The sequence below is a fragment of the Gopherus evgoodei genome, chromosome 1, assembly GCF_007399415.2.
Source record: "Gopherus evgoodei ecotype Sinaloan lineage chromosome 1, rGopEvg1_v1.p, whole genome shotgun sequence".
Lineage (NCBI taxonomy): Eukaryota > Metazoa > Chordata > Testudines > Testudinidae > Gopherus > Gopherus evgoodei.
In genome coordinates this window covers 328,021,258-328,039,686 of record NC_044322.1, presented here as the reverse complement: position 1 = coordinate 328,039,686, position 18,429 = coordinate 328,021,258, and the positions used below count along the sequence as shown (strand labels likewise).

Here is an 18,429-nt window from a genome sequence, read left to right as displayed (position 1 = left end):
AAAAATGAACTGTCAGGCTTGAGAGAGGTTACTAGTGGAGTTCTTTGGGGATTGGTCCCAAGACCAATCTTATTTAGCATTTTTATTACTGACCTTGGCACAAAAAGTGAGAGCGTGCTAATAAAATTTGTGGATGACACGAATTTGGGAGGTATTGACAATATGGAGGAGGACTGGAATATCCTAAAAGAAGATCTGTATGACCTTGTAAACTGGAGTAATAGAAAGGGATGAAATTTAATAGTGCAAAGTGCAAGGTCATGTATTTAGGGAGTAAACAACAAGAATTTTCCAACTTTCCACTTACCAGTTGGAAGTGACAGGAGGAGAAAGACCTGGATGTACTGGTTGATCACAGGATGACTACGAACCATAAGTGTGATGTGGCCGTGAAAAAGGCTAATGCAGACCTACGATGCATCAGGTTAGGTATTTCCAGTAGAGACAGGGAAGTGTTAGTATCATTATATAAGGCACTGGTGAGACTTCATCTGGAATACTGTGTGCAGTTCAGGTCTCCAGCATTTAAGAAAGATGAATTCAAATTGAAACACGTACAGAGAAGGGCTACTAGGATAATCCAAGGAATAGAAAACCTACCTTATAAGAAGAGACTCAAAGAGCGTGGCTTGTTTAGCCTAACCAAAAGAAGACTAAGGGGCGATATGATTGCCCTCTATAAATATATCAGAGGGATAAATACCAAGGAAGGGGAAGAATATATTAAGCCCTAATGTGGACACAAGAACAAATGGACATAAACTGAACATCAGCAAGTTTAGGCTCTAATTTAGGCAAACGTTTCTAACCATCAGAGGAGGGAAGTTGTGGACCAGCCTTCCAAGGGGAGAAGTTGGGCAAAAAACCAAACTGGCTTCAAGACTGAGCTTGATAAATTTATGGACGGGATGGCATCATGGGATTGCCTATGATGGCATGTGGCCCATTGATGACTGCCAGTAGCAAAAATCCCCAACGACCAGAGATAGGACACTAGATGTGGAGGGCTCCGAGTTACTACAGAGAATTCTTTCCCAGGTATCTTCCTAGTGGGTCTTTCCCCCATGATCAGCATCTAACTGACTGACATATTTGGGGTCAGGAAGGAATTTTTCCCTAGGTCAGATTGGCAGAGACCTTGGCGGGGTTTTGCCTTCCTCTGCAGCCTGGGGCACAGGTCACTTGCAGGTTTAAACTAGTGTAAATGGTGAATTCTCTATAACCTTGAAGTCTTTAAACTCTGATTTGAGAACTTCAGTAACTCAGCCAGAGGTTAGGAATCTATTACAGGAGTGGGTGGGCGAGGGGGGCCATCGTTATCATGTAAAGTTTATGAGTTGAATGTCACAATTGGCTTGCCCCACAAACCTCTAAATAGCATTATTATTAATTAGGACCCAGTTGTGCTAGATACTGTACCAAACACAATATGCCTATATCTGTACAAATAACAAGAAATTTGCCTTCCATGTTAGGTTCTAATACTGAGGTAGTTTGATACCATTTAGCAAATTCAAGTCCTACATGGTATTTTGTATACATTTTGGAAAAGACTGTGTCTTTTAAGGCACAGCTCTGTGATGAGCATGTGTAGCCATACTAGCTCAGATCCTCAAAGATACTTAGGGTAGCTTCCACTGAAATCAACTGAATTTCAATCACTGATTTCAGTGGAAGTCTAAATACCTTTGAGAATCTGAGCCATTGCTCTGCTGGGATTTCCAAGAACCTCCCTCCCCCAACTCCCATGGTAAAACCCACTGGAGGGGACTCAGATGGAGGAAATCTTCTGTCCCCTGTGACCCACGTGGATCCTGGGGGAACACTGGTGGACCAGGGCCAGCAGCAGGGAGGTCTTGTGTCTCTGCAGCCATTCTGTGCCCTGGTAGCTTTCCATTCCCCATGGCTGACTAGAGAACCCCCTCAAAGAGGGGTCCTAGCCATGGAGAGACCCCCAAGGAAAAGATAATATAGCCATTTTTTGATAAACTGCAGAGCTGGGTGGTAAATGATGTATGCATGCCCTCTCCTTGCTATTTGCCCAGTCCTGCTTCTTCCTCTCCCATGCAGATCTACAGAACAGCATAGAGACCCATTGAGTTTAGGGCTCTAGATGAGCATGGGCAAGACAACCCCTGCTACCTCTTTTACAGCATGCATTATATAGTTCCTAATCATAGTGCCAGTTCTATTGGCTGTTCAAGAGGGCATGACCATGGTCTCACTCTTTGTTGATGCTAGTTTCACTGTTGTTCCAGCCTGGAGCTGGCATTACCTTAGACAAGGACTGGAAACATATCTGGCCCCTGTGCAAGGGCACATGATTGGGAACACAGACGATATTTTGTGCCCTCTCCCCACCATCACGTTCACCTGTGCTGGGCCCTCAGTGACTTAAATAAAACACCCGTGATTAACAGCTATGCCTTTTATCACATGCTGCTCTTTTTTAGACCCTTTTTAAAAGAGCCTGTCATTTCAATCTCAATTTTCAATAATATCGAAAAGGATTACACTTTAAACATACAGCAAAACCTACGTGAGACAAGCGTTATAAGGCAACCTTCTGTCTTTAGAGATCATCCCAAAATACCCCTAAACATACTGAGTACAATTCTGCTCCAACTTTATTAGGTGATCAACTCCATTAAACAACTAATGTTTGTTGGGGGCTTGGGAAGTCATTTAATGCAAGTTTCCTCAGACATATGTTCATCTAGAATCATTTATAAATGATTCTCTGGGATTTAATCACCTGAAATGAATGGAAAACCTTACCCATCATCTAAGTCGAGTTCAAGATCCATATCTCCAATAACTATGCAGAGCACTCTACAGAACACAAAGAATAATCATGCATGTGTGTGTGCACGCACACGCACACACATATATATATGTACACACACACACACACACATATATATATGTACACACACACACACACATATATATGTACACACACACACACACACACACATATAAAACTTACATTTATAAGTGTCTTTTAAAAACATGCAGTGCAATTAAGTAATCAGTACAAGAGAAAATGTGGCCATTTGGCTATGGGGTTTACATCTCTGGAAGAGAATTCAATCCAGAAAAAATAATAAATGACTGTGGGTCTGCTCTGAATTTGACCTATTAGCAATATAAAAACAGTGGGATATGGCAGTTCAGGACAAAAAACAAAGAAAACAACAGGCTGATAAAAATAATGGGGACTTAGGCAGTCAAAAAACAGAGTTAGAAAAACTGTTATTTAACAATCACCCTTAAAATTTTGAGTTTTGCCTTTGATAACTAGATAACTTTATGGTCACATTTACAGGGTTGCCTATATTTAGTACAGGCAATGCTATACATATTGAGATTATATTGTTTCATTACAGAGGCAAATGAAATGTTTTTAAGGCAGCCCATTCTAGTTTATGAACTTGTATCACATTTTCAAATTTTATAAGAGAGCACCATATGCAATGAGCATAGTTCACCTTTGTAATCCAAAATCAAAGCAGTGCTTTAGTGCAAAGGTAGTAGAAACAGAAGCCACAGATGATTCTGCAATTCCACTGCACACCTAAAAACAAAAATTTGTATTAATAAATCATAATAAATCCTGTACCATACCATTTTTTCAATTTGTACCAATTGAACCTGTTTTTGTCTATATATTACATATAAATGCAAACAAAGCTACAGCTGTGTGAAAGGAACATTAATGATGTAGCCTAACAAGATTTGGTAAAAGTCCTCATGGCCCACTACCTGCAAAGAGGATGTGTTTGGTTGTTATGCTACATAGTTGCTCTGTTTGGCAACTTATTTAGAAGTGTTGTTCTACGCTGAAAAGTGACTCTATAAAAACAGCACCATGGGGTTCCACGTTTATTGCCTCTCAATGACTTTCAGATCAAATTTGCTCAGTTTACAAGTAGGCACTGCTCAGGAGGAAGAAACACTGGTCTGGGATTCAGGCTGTCCTGAGTTCTAACTGTCACTGTCACTGTGATTTCGGCCAAGTTACTTCACCTTCCTGTCCCCCTATCTGTACAATACCTACCCCCTGCAAGGATTAATTCGCTAACGTCTGCGTCATGTCTTCAGCTGCTACATAAATACGGAATAAAACGAGGTTTTCCCAATTTCCAGCATGGGAAGCTCAGCCTAGAATCTGAAAATCAAAATGGGAACTCTTTGGATTTTGAACAATAAAGATTCTCCACCTGCAATTTAGTTATTAGTTCTCTTTACTGTTGTAGAACTCAGCTCCCTCTCCCAGAGCTGTGTGGGGTTTGTAATGTTAGCAGACATCAAAAAACTTGCTTTTGCCACCACCATCTGCAAATGACTAAATATTAACAGCAGGAAGCAGACCTGTTGAGTATGAAGGGGTCGTTTTGACATAGTTACTTTTCTGACCAGTACTGTACTTTAGAATGAGACATTCATCCAAAGAGAAAGTTTGCAATTTTAGAATGACAAAATACAAACTCATTTATGTTTCGCTTGTTATTTGTAATTCTTCAGGTCACACTTGCTAATTGTTGATGATATCTGTGTTTAAATATAATCTTTCCTTAGTTCCTGATCCTGCAGTGAAATTATCACACTGAATTTGAGCTATCACATAAATTTTTGTGGCAATATATTGCGATGTTTTAAACAAAACAAAGAGGATTATTGCTTCGCTGGAGAGTTAAACATAGAGAAAAGCTCAGTTCTGAGTAAACTGTTATTCAGACATCAACAAAAAAAATAATAATAAAAGGGCTAAACTGCGCATTTAACATGCAACCCATAATAAGGATGATGTGTAACTGCACTTGCCCTAATGGTAGGACCAAAAGGCAAAATTACTCCCAATGTGCACTGGGAAAGGAATAATTTGTGATGCTCCTTTATGGGGTGCAACATACTCCATTTGCATAGCCATGGCTCTACCTTCTCCTCTCTCAGTTTTGCATGAAGCATCCAGCGCACAGCCCTCTGCACTCCCTTAAGAGTCAGAGCAATGATCTGGGTAGGCCTAATGCACAAGGGGGATTCTTGCTCCCTCATATGCCCCTGCTCACATAAAGGCAGGCACAATCAAAAAAATTACTGAAGTAAGCTGCTGTTCATATATATTTTCTCATCTTTCACATTTACTTTAGTAAGTAGACACAATTTTAACATAGCTACAATCTAGCAGACACTTGAAGGATAGGAAAAGACATAAAAGACATAACTAATACCGAGGTAACACTGAAGAACAATCAAAGAGCAGAAGAAACAGAAAACAATCAAGGTAGTTAATATTACCTTCTTCTTTAATATTTTATCTAGAACAGCCAACACATTCTGAAGAGAGAGTAAAGCTTTCTCTTCCTTCACAAGTTCTGCATCAAATGCACTGTAAAATGAAAGTTTTTAAAAACGAATTAAAAATTGGGTTATGAATAATAATCTGTTATATTCTGAATAGTACAGTTATAGGTTGCTTTTCAGTAATAATGTTAATTACTAAATGTTTCTGAAGCATTATGTAGGTGCTACACATTCGTCCTCAAAGAACTAAAGGTGGTCAGAGGATGATAATTTTGTTTCATGACAATTTTTGAGATCTTGAACTTTGTTTTCACTCCACAAAACCCTTTGGGACACTTTCCAAAACAGAATTGTGTCAAAACAGTTGTTTATGGATTGAAAAGCTCAAGTTTTCAATTCAGATCTCCTTCTATCAATCTCTGGTCAGAAGTGAACAGAGAGCCCTGGCCCTCAGAAAATGTCCTACTGCAAACTTCATTGAAATTGATATCTTTCTGCAAAATGTTTCAGTTTTGAAAAAAAACAGCACATTTGATTAAAGTACTTTAGTCACAAATGTTCTGAGAAGTTCTACAAAGAGCTTTGCCGACATGGGAGGCAAATATCATTTACCCCATTTTGCAGATAGAGAAACTGAGGCGGAGGTTAAGGAAGGCCAATGCCAAAGAGAAAGATAGTATCAGAGAACTAGGATTAGAAGACAAGAGTCACTAGTTTCCAGTCCTTTGGTCAAATCACTATACCATGCCCTCTCCTCAACATTAAGTTGACAACCACATAAATAAGGCCAACCTGACAAAAGTATTCAGTTCTTGTGCATTCATTTCCATCTCCACTTGAACAGATACTGGTAGCAAATGTGCATCAGCTTTAGAGACAATTGCTGCTGCTGTTTTAACAGGAGGCACTGGAAAGAGAATTTTTTTCATGTGTGATTCCAAAAACCTGTCTGTTTTGATGGCTTCATCACTCTTAGTTGTCCCAACTGCTTGCTCTGCTGTGGGATGTGTACTAGTTTGAATTAGCTCAGCCTTCATCATCTGTTGTGATTTGGTGCTGAGATTGTGTAAAGGAGTTGCTTCTAGAAAAAAAAAAAAGATGTATTTTTTGGTTTCACAAGTACCATAAAACACACATGTAATTCCTGGGCACTAAAAATGTTACTTATTAACATGTACAGTAATTGTATTTATTTACCATAGAGGGGTGCATTTGCCTGGCTGGTGCAAATATGTATTTTCAGATGCTGATTTAAAATATATTTATGCTACAAAGAAATATGTAATTTTCAGAAGGGATATTCGGCATTATTGTGTTCATTTTCATAAAAATATGGCTTCAAGCTTCCTTTGGTTAATATGAAAGATGAGCAAATAAAGCTGTTTCTAAAAGTTTTTATTTACAGAGTAAAATAAATTGTTCTGTATTCTCTGAGGGCCCAATCCTACATGTGCTTAACTGAACAACTCATGTACATAAAGTCACGCATCTGTGTAAGTGTTTGAGAACTGGGGCTTAAAGGTATACTCATCCTTCAGGTACCACTATTTGAATAAAAGCCATAAAGATTACTGGGAATATCTTTGTAAATCTCAAGAGATTAGAATCCTAAATATGAAGCTTTTATCCACCAACCTCAACTAAAAAAAGCCATTAGCTGGGATGGACCACAGTAGAAGGAATGAAATAAACAACATGGAAGGAATATTTTTCAGAACATGTACAGCTTTTATATTCTCAATTGGTGGAATGATTCAGCAGAAAGAAAACCAGCTGTAGTTAGCATGGTTTTTGTATCAAGGAGTATCACTAGTAGTTGTAAGAAGAAAGCAAAGTAACAAACCGAAAAAGAACACACAATACTCCTCAGCATGACATTTAACTCAGACTTATGACACTAGTGCCAAATCCCCACAAAAGCATTCTCTGCCCCTCTGGCAGCCAATCTGAGCAAGCATACAAAGGGAGGAGGAAGCTGAGCAAAGATTAAGCCTTTGCTCACTGGGACCAGATACTGATTGTGCATCCCGTCATATATATTAGCACTTCCAACCAAGACGAAATTCAATGTTGATAAATGTATCACTTGTATTAGTGATAAATGCAAAGTAGTGCACATTGGAAAACATAATCCCAACTATACATACAACATAATGGAGTCTAAATTAGCTGTTACCACTCAAGAAAGAGCTCTTGGAGTCATTATGGATAGTTCTCTGAAAACATCCACTCAATGTGCATCGGCAGTCAAAAAGGCTAACAGAATGTTAGGAACCAATAGGAAAGGGATAGCTAATAAGTAAGGCTGTGGTTTAGTCATGGGTATTTTTAGTAAAAGTCATGGACAAGTCACTGGCAGTAAACAAAAATTCACAGCCCATGACCTGTCCATGACTTTTACTATATACCCCTAACTAAAACTTGGGCAAGGGGCCACACGTGCTAAGCAGTGGGAGGGCGGTCTGGGGGCACCATGGGTGCTGAGCGAGGTGGCCCAGGACACCGCTGGTGCTGGGGGAGGGTTGACAGGGCTGGCAGGGGCTCACTATCCGGCTCCACGTGTCCCTGCAGCTCCTCAGCGGCCGACGAGCCAGGAGGCTTCGCGTGCTGCTCCTGCCACACGCGCCAGCTGTGCAGTTCCCATTGGCCGGGAACCGCAGCCAATGGGAGCTGCGGGGGCAGGGCCTATGGATGCGGGAAGCACATGGAGCCCCCTGGTCCTTCCGCTGCCTAGGAGTGGCAGGGCCATGTCAGTGGGAGCCAGGGAGTCTCCCACCCCGAGGTAAGCACCTCCCGTACCACCCAACCCCCTGTTCCTAGACCTGAATCTCCTCTCACACACCCAAACTGCTGCTGCCAGCCATAGGGTTGCCCAGCTTAGGTAGCCCCTAAGCCAGCACCAGTCACTGAAGAAGTCATGGAGATCACGGAAAGTCATGGAATTTGTGATTTCCATGACAGACTCACAACCTTACTAATAAGACAGTAAATATCATAATGCCACTATATAAATCCAAGGTACACCCCCACCTTGAATACTGCATACAGTTCTGATCACCCCATCTCAAAAAAGATCTATTGGAATCAGAAAAGGTATAGAGAAGGGCAACAAAAATGATTAGGGGTATGGAACAGCATCCATATGAGGAGAGATTAATAAGACTGGGACTGTTCAGCTTGGAAAAAAGATGACTGTGGTGGGGGATGTAACAGAGGTCTATAAAATCATAACTGGTGTGGAGAAAGTGAGCAAGGGAGTGTTATTTACTCCTTCACATAACACAAGAACAAGAGGTCACCCAATGAAATTAATAGGCATCAGGTTTAAAACAAATAAATGAAAGTACTTTTTCACACAATGTACAGTCAACCTGTGAAACAGGATGTTATGAAGGCCAAAACTATAACAAGGTTCAAAAAAGAATTAGATACGTTCATGAAGGATAGGTACATCAATGGCTATTAGCCAAGATGGTCAAGCAACTCCATGCTTAGGGCATCTCTAAGCTTCTGATTGCCAGATGCTGGGGCTGGAGGACAAGGGATGGATCACTTGATAATTGCACTGTTCTGTCCATTCCCACTGAAGCACCTTGCATTGGCCACTGTTGTAAGACAGGATATTGAACTAGATAGACCATTGGTCTGACGCCAAGTGGCCATTCCTATGTTCTTATGAGCTATGCCAAATTACACCAGCAAAGAATCTGGCCCTGAATAACGATCTCTCACAATGTTTCCGTGAAGTAAGTAGGTTATTTGAACTTACGAATATTAATTATAAATCTTTTCTAGACTTCAAGTATGTATCACATTTATCAACCACATTAGCAAAAAGAAACAGAAGAGCAATTACCTTCATACATCAAACATTTCCAGTATGGTTTATGTGCACCTCTCACATTTTGTATAGACTCTATAGCACTACAAAAGAGAAGTGATTAGCATCATCAGTTCAGATGAAAATATAGGGAAAATTACTTGACAAGTTAAACATAAGACTCTGTTTCTAAAGTCTTGGCTAGAAAAACAAAGAGAAGCACATGTTACTTGGAAGGATTACTTGCAAGTGTTAGTCACAGAAAATGAAAGGGAATGTGTAGTGTTATGGTCCTGTACCAGCTATTGACTGGTACAGAGCTTGCTTGTGAGCAAGAGACGCACCAGATGTGTTCACTATACCATCCTTTAATGCTCTGCCCGCAGGTACAGCTGAGGTTAGCTTGAATAAGGTATTTCTCAGACAGTGCCACCTAGAGGCTGAACAGTATAATACAGTTTAGTGTTCCATTACATGAATACATTGTTAAGTATCAGAGGGGTAGCCGTGTTTGTTGCTTTTTACAGATCCAGATTAAGAGTCCTGTGACACCTTACAGACTAACAGATGTATTGGAACATAAGCTTTCGTGGGTGAATACCCACTTCATCAGACGCATGTAATGGGAATTTCCAGAGGCAGGTATAAATACGCAGGCAAGAATCAAGCTAGAGATAATGAGGTTAGTTCAATCAGGGAGGATCAGGCCCATCAGGTCACGATTTAACAAAGACTGTGAATGGCTAGCCAACTACAAAAGCAGTTTCTCCTCCTTTGGTGTTCACACCTCAACTGCTAGAAGAGGGCCTAATCCTCCCTGATTGAACTAACCTCGTCATCTCTAGACTGATGCTTGCCTGCATATTTATACCTGCCTCTGGAAATTTCCATTACATGCGTCTGACAAAGTGGGTATTCACCCATGAAAGCTTATGCTCCTATACATCTGTTAGTCTATTAGGCGCCACAGGACTCTTGTTGCTGTGAACACATTGCTTTCTATCTCTTTCAGTACCTTGGAAGTGCATACACTTATACACTGTTGAGTGAAATCCTGGCCCTCAAGATGTAAGTAGCAAAACTGCCACTGCCTTCAATGAGGCCAGAATTTCACCTGTTGTCTTGCATCTTTCCATTGCTTCAGCAGATTAAGACATCAATCCTGAAATCACATCTATCCATGCACACACTTGTGGAGCCCTCTTGAAGTCAGTGGGGCTCTGTGCAGGCACAAGGAGTAGATGCAACACAGGTTTGGGACCTAAGAAAATAGCGATATATCCTTTGCTATTTCATTGTGTTAGAAGCAGTAGGTCATTTTTCATATTATTATTGCTATGTAAGTATATTACAGTAGCATTTACAAGCCTCGTCCAGAGCCCTGGTCCTCACTGTGCCGGGTGAAGGGGTGATGGAAGGTCCCTAAAAGTGAGGGAGCCACCAGCATATGAACCATGGCCCCGCCCCTTCACACCAACCTTTCCCTCCAAAGCCTCTGCCCTTGCTCCGCCCCTTCTCCCTGAGCCCCTGCCCTCTCACTGTCTCTTCCCCAATACCACTTCTTCCCCTGAGGTCCCACCTTCCACTTGCTTCTCTCTGCCCCCTTCCCCCACGTCACTTGCCCTGACAGTCAGTAAAAAGTGGGAGGGCACAGCCCTCCCACCTTTAAGTGATGGGGCCCATCAGCCCCTGGCCCCCCTGTTCCAGGACCCTTAGCTGAGTGTCATACAAACAGTAAGTAAAGAGACAGTTGGTGCCCCAAAGATATTACAATCTAGATTAATGACAAGATATTGTGTGCATTCATAGTTCACCCCACTGGCTGCTGTTATCTGATATTGCCACTCATGGCATTATGAGTTCAGCTTTGACTGAGGTGGATGTCTATAGAGAAATGAGGTTTAAGGATAGAGATAGTGAAAAAAATTCCCCTCCTGATTTCACTCAGATTTTATTCTTAATTGGAAATAATCCCAGAAAAGGAAAACAAAACCAGAAATAAATTGATCATTTTGAAGTGGGAGTGATCAGAGTCAGAAAAATTATGCATTCTAGCAGCATATTAAAGCCCTGATTCAGCAAAGTATTATAAGCACATGCTTAACTGTCTCATTGATGGAACTATTCACGTGCTTAAGGCCAGGCATGTGCTTAAGTACCTTTCTGAACTGGGGCCTAACTTCTTAATTTGCATTTATCAATATTATGATCATATTGTTTAATATTTTTGAGCATCAGGATTAAGAATGTAATCAATGAGAATTTTTATTATTTTCTGGAAATTGTAGCATTTTTAATGAAATGTTCTGTTTCCCACATTTAGGTTTTAAGGTAGTTTTCTTCACACTTGATAAAAGTAGAAAAAATATTATGAAATGCCCATATGACTTGATTTCTAGCTCACACTCAAATAGCTCTAAATCAATGTACAATCAGTGTCTTCCATAAACAATAAGAACAGACACATATAGCATGAAACAAAATATTTCTTGATCCATACCTTAAGCATGGTGCCATTTCTCCAGAGATCTGGGGGAGAGGGTCTCTAAGCAAAGTTTTTACAGTCATGCAGACTGATTCAGACAATGATTTCAAATGGTATCCACCCTAGGAAAATTAAAGTATGTTTTGTGTAATGCAAAGAACAAATGCATAGTAAATAAATTACCTGTAAAGCATGCTTGTACAAAGTATATTTTTTCATTTAAAAATATTCTACATCCACCTTTTGAAATATGCCTACATGTTAGCTAAATGGAAAGTAGGATCTAAGGGCTAGTGCCATGGAAATAGTCAGCTACAGTTTCTGTTTCCGTCTGAAAACGCTTAGTCAGAAGTCATGGAGCAGGTCCTCAAGGAATCAATTCTGAAACAGTTAGAGGAGAGGAAAATGATCAGAACAGTCAACATGGATTCACCAAGGGCAAGTCATGCCTGACTAACCTAATTGCCTTCTATGAGGAGATAACTGGCTCTGTGGATGAGGGGAAGGCAGTGGATGTGTTATTCCTTGACTTTAGCAAAGCTTTTGATATGGTCTCCCACAGTATTCTTTCCAGCAAGTTAAAGAAGTATGGGCTGGATGAATGGACTATAAGGTGGACAGAAAGCTGGCTAGATCATTGGGCTCAACAGGTAGTGATCAATGGCTCCATGTCTAGCTGGCAGCCGATATCAAGTGGAGAGCCCCAAGGTCGGTCCTGGGGCCGGTTTTGTTCAATATCTTCTTCAATGGTCTAGAGGATGGCGTGGACTGCACCCTCAGCAAGTTTGCAGATCACACCGAACTGGGAGGAGTGGTAGATACACTGGAGGGTAGGGATAGGATACAGAGGGACATAGACAAATTAGAGGATTGGGCCAAAAGAAATCTGATGAGGTTCAACAAGGACAAGTACAGAGTCCTGCACTTAGGACGGAAGTATCCCATGCACTGCTACAGACTAGGGACCGAATGGCTAGGCAGCAGTTCTGCCGAAAAGGACCTAGGGGTTACAATGGACGAGAAGCTGGATATGAGTTGACAGTGTGCCCTTGTCACCAAGAAGGCTAATGGCATTTTGGGCTGTTTAAGTAGGGGCATTGCTAACAGATCGAGGGACGTGATCATTCCCCACTATTCGACATTGGTGAGGCCTCATCGGGAGTATTGTGTCCAGTTTTGGGCCCCATACTACAAGAAGGATGTGGAAAAATTGGAAAGAGTCCAGCGGAGGGCAACAAAAATGATTAGTGGGCTGGAGCACATGACATATGAGGAGAGGCTGAAGGAATTGGGATTGTTTTGTCTGCAGAAGAAAAGAATGAGGGGGGATTTGATAGCTGCTTTCAACTACCTGAAAGGGGGTTCCAAAGAGGATGGATCTAGACTGTTCTCAGTGGTACCAGATGACAGAACAAGGAGTAATGGTCTCAAGTTGCAGTGAGGGAGGTTTAGGTTGGATATTAGGAAAAACATTTTCACTAGGAGGGTAGTGAAGCACTGGAATGGGTTACCCAGGGAGGTGGTGGGATCTCCTTCCTTAGAGATTTTTAAGGTCAGGCTTGACAAAGCCCTGGCTGGGGTGATTTAGTTGGGGATTGGTCCTGCTTTGAGCAGGGGGTTGGACTAGATGACCTCCTGAGGTCCCTTTCAGTCTTGATAGTCTATGATTCTGTGAACTTGTTAAAATACATCATTGTGAAATGACACCAATGAGCATAACCCGGTTTGAATGCATTACTGGAAATCAGTTATGATCTTACCAAAAAAAAAAAAATTGGGAAACTTGGGGTGAAATTCTGTACTGAGCCACTAAGGGTATGTCTACACTGCAATTAAAAACCCACAGCTGGCCCCTGCCTCGGGCTCACAGGGCTCAGGCTCAGGGGCTGTTTATCTGCAGTTTAGATGTTTGGGCTCAGGCTATAGCCTGAGCGGTGGGCGGGTCCCACCTCACAGGATCCGAGAGTGTTTTCACAAGGGGACTCCTCACCCAGCTGGAACAAGAAATTTTAGGAGCCCTTTATATTGCCCTCTTACCCAATATAGAATGGGCAGAGCGTGGGTAAGGATCTTACCCTTGATGTTTTATCTCTATTAAACCCATTTTCATCTGCGAGTATCTATTCTGATATATACCTTAGTGCTCAAAAGTTGCAACACTGACACCTCTGGAGACTGAAATCCACTATTCATCCATTGACAGGTATAGAATAGTAAAAGACCAATATACAATACGCTATTGTGTGTTCAGGGAGGTTGAAGTGTTCTCCTATAGGTTCCCAGATTTAAAGGTAGCCATCCTGCGGCAAAAAACTTCAGGACCAGACTCCAAAGAGAAACTGCTGACCTTCAGTTCATTTGCAAATTTGACACCATCAGCTCAGGATTAAACAAAGACTGTGAATGGCTAGCCAACTACAAAAGCAGTTTCTCCTCCCTTGGTGTTCACACTTCAACTGCTAGAAGAGGGCCTCATCCTCCCTGACTGAACTAACCTCATTATCTCTAGACTGATTCTTGCCTGCATATTTATACCTGCCTCTGGAAATTTCCATTACATGCGTCTGACAAAGTGGGTATTCATCCACGAAAGCTCATGATCCAATACATCTGTTAGTCTATAAGGTGCCACAGGACTCTGTCGCTATTTAATGGAGAATGAGGGTGAGAAATGGGTTCACCTTAGGAAAGAAACCAGGCTTGGATGCCTTGAGTGAGTAGTAATATATCTACAAACTCAACATGCACAAGAGCCATCAGTTCTTTAGGATGCTGTTGAGAGGGTGAGTTTGAAGGATGCACCATGAAATGTTCAGAAAGATAAAATATTTTCTTAGTTAAAAAGAAAGCCTTCAATAGCAGTAGGTCGTGTAGAGGTTTTTTAATAAATACAATGAGAAATCAATAAGGACACCATTACTGGGTAAATATGTACTTAGGAAGATGTCTTTAAAAGCTCTAGTGGCGCAAGGTTTACTTGCAAAAATGTCCCTAATGCAGCCTTGTTCTTAATGGATCTGATATGGTTCAGAGTAGCACTCCAGTTGCTGTGCACAAGCACTATGAACCCACATTGAAAGCTTTATTTTTTTAAATCAGAATATAAAATCATCATATAAATTCTCTCTCCCTCAAAAGTGTAGACTACAAAACGTCAGTTTAAAAAGAGATGCAGTTTTCCTATACACTCACAAGAGCACTGTAAAGTCTTAACCATTCTTGCATTCCCGGTTCTCAAAAGAGACATTCTAGTAAAACTTCACGTGCATAGGGAAAGAATTTATTTTGCTGAGCTTTTTTATTTCTAGTTCCAGGCTAGGGATGTGAGGCTCTTATACAAGGACCCTCCCCTCCAAAATGTACAAAAAAAATGACACGTTTAAAGCTTTACCTCTAGAACTGCACACAGCCTTCCATTAGCTAACTGCATTAGGAAATGTGTAAGGTGAGCAAAACACTCTGGAGTAGCATTCATCTGACCCTAAAAACCAGGAAAGTGTTAAAAAGAAATAGAAGCCTTGCTCAACAAAGCTGGTAACATAAGAACTGCTATAGTGGATCACCAATGGTCCATGTAGCCCAGTATCCTGGTTCCCGCACCATGTATTTCAGATAAATGTGCAACGTGGAAAAATCTGTACCTCCCCCCCAACAACCCATAAATGTCTCAGCCTAATCCCTAAAAGTTCAAGATTAGTTTAAGGCCTGAAACATGAGGTTTTATGCTTGGTCAAAGTGAAATCTACTTATCAATAGCTGGACAATTACGACATTTAAAATATAAATAAATTTTATTTTTAAAGTAATGGATAAGAGAAGGTGCAAAATCCTGTATAATTACTTACCTCGGGATCACCAATTCCTGAATCATATCCAGAAGAGACCAGAATAAGTTCTGGAACAAACTATAATAAAACAAAGATATATTATATAGCCTTTTTGCAATCTCTGGGCCCAGTCCTGTCAATGCACATGAATAAAGAATTTTCCTGAGTAAAAACTGCATGATTTAGCCTTTGTATTGTTTCATTAGAGCCTTTTATATTGAATATGTAAAAATAAAACTCTCATTCATGTCAATATTTCACTATTCAGGCACCAGTCATTCAGACAGACACTCCTTTCAGTAGAAACAATGGACTGACTGCATTTCAAATGCACACAGCATTCCTATACCTACAGATATTTATAAAATCACCACTTTAAAAGGTTTTTTTATTATTATTATTTTTATTTAAAAAATCAGAACAAACACATTACCTCAAAAGCCACTGGAAGCAACACATGGAAAAATGCAGCTAGATAATCAGAATTCCCCATTCCAACCTGCAAAACCAATACACGAGATATGAAGCAGCTCTTTTTTCTGAGAAAGTAATGTGTTTATTTTCTAGGGGCCAGATCCACAAAAGGGTTTAGGTGCTGTGATCCTAAGTATGCCTGTATTCACACCCTGCACACTATTGTAATAATCTTTGTACAAAATATGCCTTGTGAGGTATCATTTGAAAATTAATAACTCACTGACCATTTATATTCTTGTGTGATATATGTATGTGGTGTATATTAAGAGTTATGGATATATGGTGGAATGATGACTAAGGTATGTCGGTGGAGCTGGTAAACAGGAATGACTTACACAAGGTGATGTGTATTTGATTCTCTGACCAGCCCAGTATTCAGTTAAAGACAATGATGGTTCACTTTTAAACATTAGGTAACAAAGCTATTAAACTAACAAGTGGAGAGAGGAGGGGAGAGCATGGAGCTTCCTTCATCACCAGATTCCATGTGGCTTTCCTCACAGCTTGAATAAACTTTACTTTGAGGAGTACCCTCAGAAAATCCATTTCAAAGGTTTACTGGTCTATAAGCACAGGGTGGCAAACCTCAAGTGATAAGCAACTGAATTAACTGATTTTTATAATACTACAGTATTGTATACAGTGTACAGAGGTCTTTTCTGAAAGTAATGACACACTGGTGATTAATATCATTGTGAAAGGTATTTACCAACACTATATGAGGAAATATGGGTACTTAAATGATAGCATGCTTTAAAGTCTGTGGCCAAATACAGTGAAACAGGTTCCCTTCCAGACAGGATAAAATGCAACTATTTACCCGTCTCCTGTAAATTAAGCGTGGTGGAATCAAAACAATGGAAGCTCATTTACAAGCAGGGTGGTGGGAAGCTCACAGGAAGGGAACAACAGCATGAGATCATCCTGCCTCTTGAAACAAAGTCATTGAACTTTGGAAGATAGAAGCCATCTTTGGCATCCATCACTAGATAGACACAAGGGAACAGAGTTCATGCAAGCTGAGAAAGATGGGTTCTTCAATAAAGGAGAGGTTGAAGTCTCTGCTAACTAGGTGAGAAACCATCTTGAACAAAGCTTGTACAGTAACTCCTTGCTTCATGTTGTAGTTATGTTCCTGAAAAATGCTACTTTAAGCAAAACGATGTTAAGTGAATCCAATTTCTCCATAAGAATTAATCTAAATGGGGGGGATTAGGTTCCAGGGAAACTTTTTCGCCAGACACACACCGTATACATTTTAGACAATTTAATACTGTACACAGCAATGATTGTGAAGTTTGGTTGAGGTGGTGAAGTCAGAAGGTGGAAGAGAGTAGGATATTTCCCAGGAAATACTTTAATGCTGCTAAATGATGAACTAGCACTTGGTTGAGCCCTCAAGGGTTAACATGTTGTTAATGTAGCCTCACACTCTACAAGGCAGCACGAATGGAGGGAGGGGAGACAGCATGGCAGAGAAAGACAGAGATACACGCTGTGTGTGAGAGAGACGTGCATTGCCTCTTTAAGTACAGTAACCCCACTCTAAGTACACTGCCTTTTTAAGTAAATCAGCAAGTTGAGACAACAGCTGCTGCCAGCAAGCTCCCTCCATCCTGAGCCCTGTCATGTCCCCCCCTGCTCTGTGGAGATCGCATGATGGGGTAAAGGAGTGGAGGGGCAGGAGTGGCGGGGTAGGGGGGCATCCTGACATTAGCCTCTTTCCTCCCCCCCACGCAGCAAGCAGGAGGCTCCCGGGAGAAGCTCCAAGGCAGAGGGCAGGAGCAGCACATGGCAGTGGGTGGAGGGACAGCTGAACTGCCCGGCAATTGCTAGCTTGCTGGGCAGCCGCCACACAGGCAACTTAGGGGAGTGGGGAGCTGATAGGAGGGCTGCTGGTCCACCAGCTAGCTCCAGTGGGCTGCTCTTCCTGCAAGCAGTGGACAAAGCAGGAGGCTGCCAAACGTTATAAAGTTGCATAATGCTCCCTTAAACGAAGATGTTCTCCAATTGATCAGCAACATAACAACAAAACAACATTAACTGGGATGACTTTAAGTGAGGAGTTACTGTACCTTGCTAGGTTGGGTTTTAGACTGTTAGATGTGTGTTTTTCACTTTTATTTGCTTGCCCTTTCTCAGTGTTCTTGGCATCACTTAATCGATGTCCTGTCGTTAATTAATTTGTTTTATTTTTACTATAAATCAACTCAGTGCTGTGTTTAAAGGGAAAGCTGCATTTATTCAAGATAAGTTAATAAGCTGTAATGTGCTTGTGTGTCTTTAGAGAAACAAATGAACCTTATGATTTCTCTGCACTGTTCAGATGAGGACTGGACATTGCAGAGCACATGGCTTTCAGAAAATTTGGGATTGGGAGTGTGTTGGGGTCACCTTACTGGTTGTAACCCAGGCTGGTGGAAGACAGAATGGGGCTACAGACAGGCTGCTGGAGTCAGAGCTGCTGAACTAGGACTGTCTAACACACAGACACTTCAGGGTGTGACCTGCAT

General features: G+C 41.1%; 1 protein-coding gene across 6 annotated transcripts in view; it reads right to left on the bottom strand.

Moving 5' to 3' along the window:
- The window catches only part of HDAC10 (histone deacetylase 10), a 36,982-nt gene that overhangs the window by 7,158 nt on the left and 11,395 nt on the right, over positions 1-18,429 (bottom strand). For 5 of the 6 annotated variants that reach the window (XM_030549194.1, XM_030549197.1, XM_030549196.1 and 2 more), the window contains 9 exons: positions 15,873-15,938; positions 15,458-15,517; positions 15,004-15,093; positions 11,628-11,734; positions 9,164-9,231; positions 6,100-6,388; positions 5,302-5,392; positions 3,492-3,577; positions 2,779-2,832 (listed from right to left, as the gene is read on the bottom strand). In XM_030549194.1, coding sequence (XP_030405054.1) covers positions 2,779-2,832; positions 3,492-3,577; positions 5,302-5,392; positions 6,100-6,388; positions 9,164-9,231; positions 11,628-11,734; positions 15,004-15,093; positions 15,458-15,517; positions 15,873-15,938 — 911 coding nt within the window. The remainder of the gene's footprint in view (positions 1-2,778; positions 2,833-3,491; positions 3,578-5,301; positions 5,393-6,099; positions 6,389-9,163; positions 9,232-11,627; positions 11,735-15,003; positions 15,094-15,457; positions 15,518-15,872; positions 15,939-18,429) is intronic. The other variant, XM_030549200.1, reaches the window with a different exon arrangement.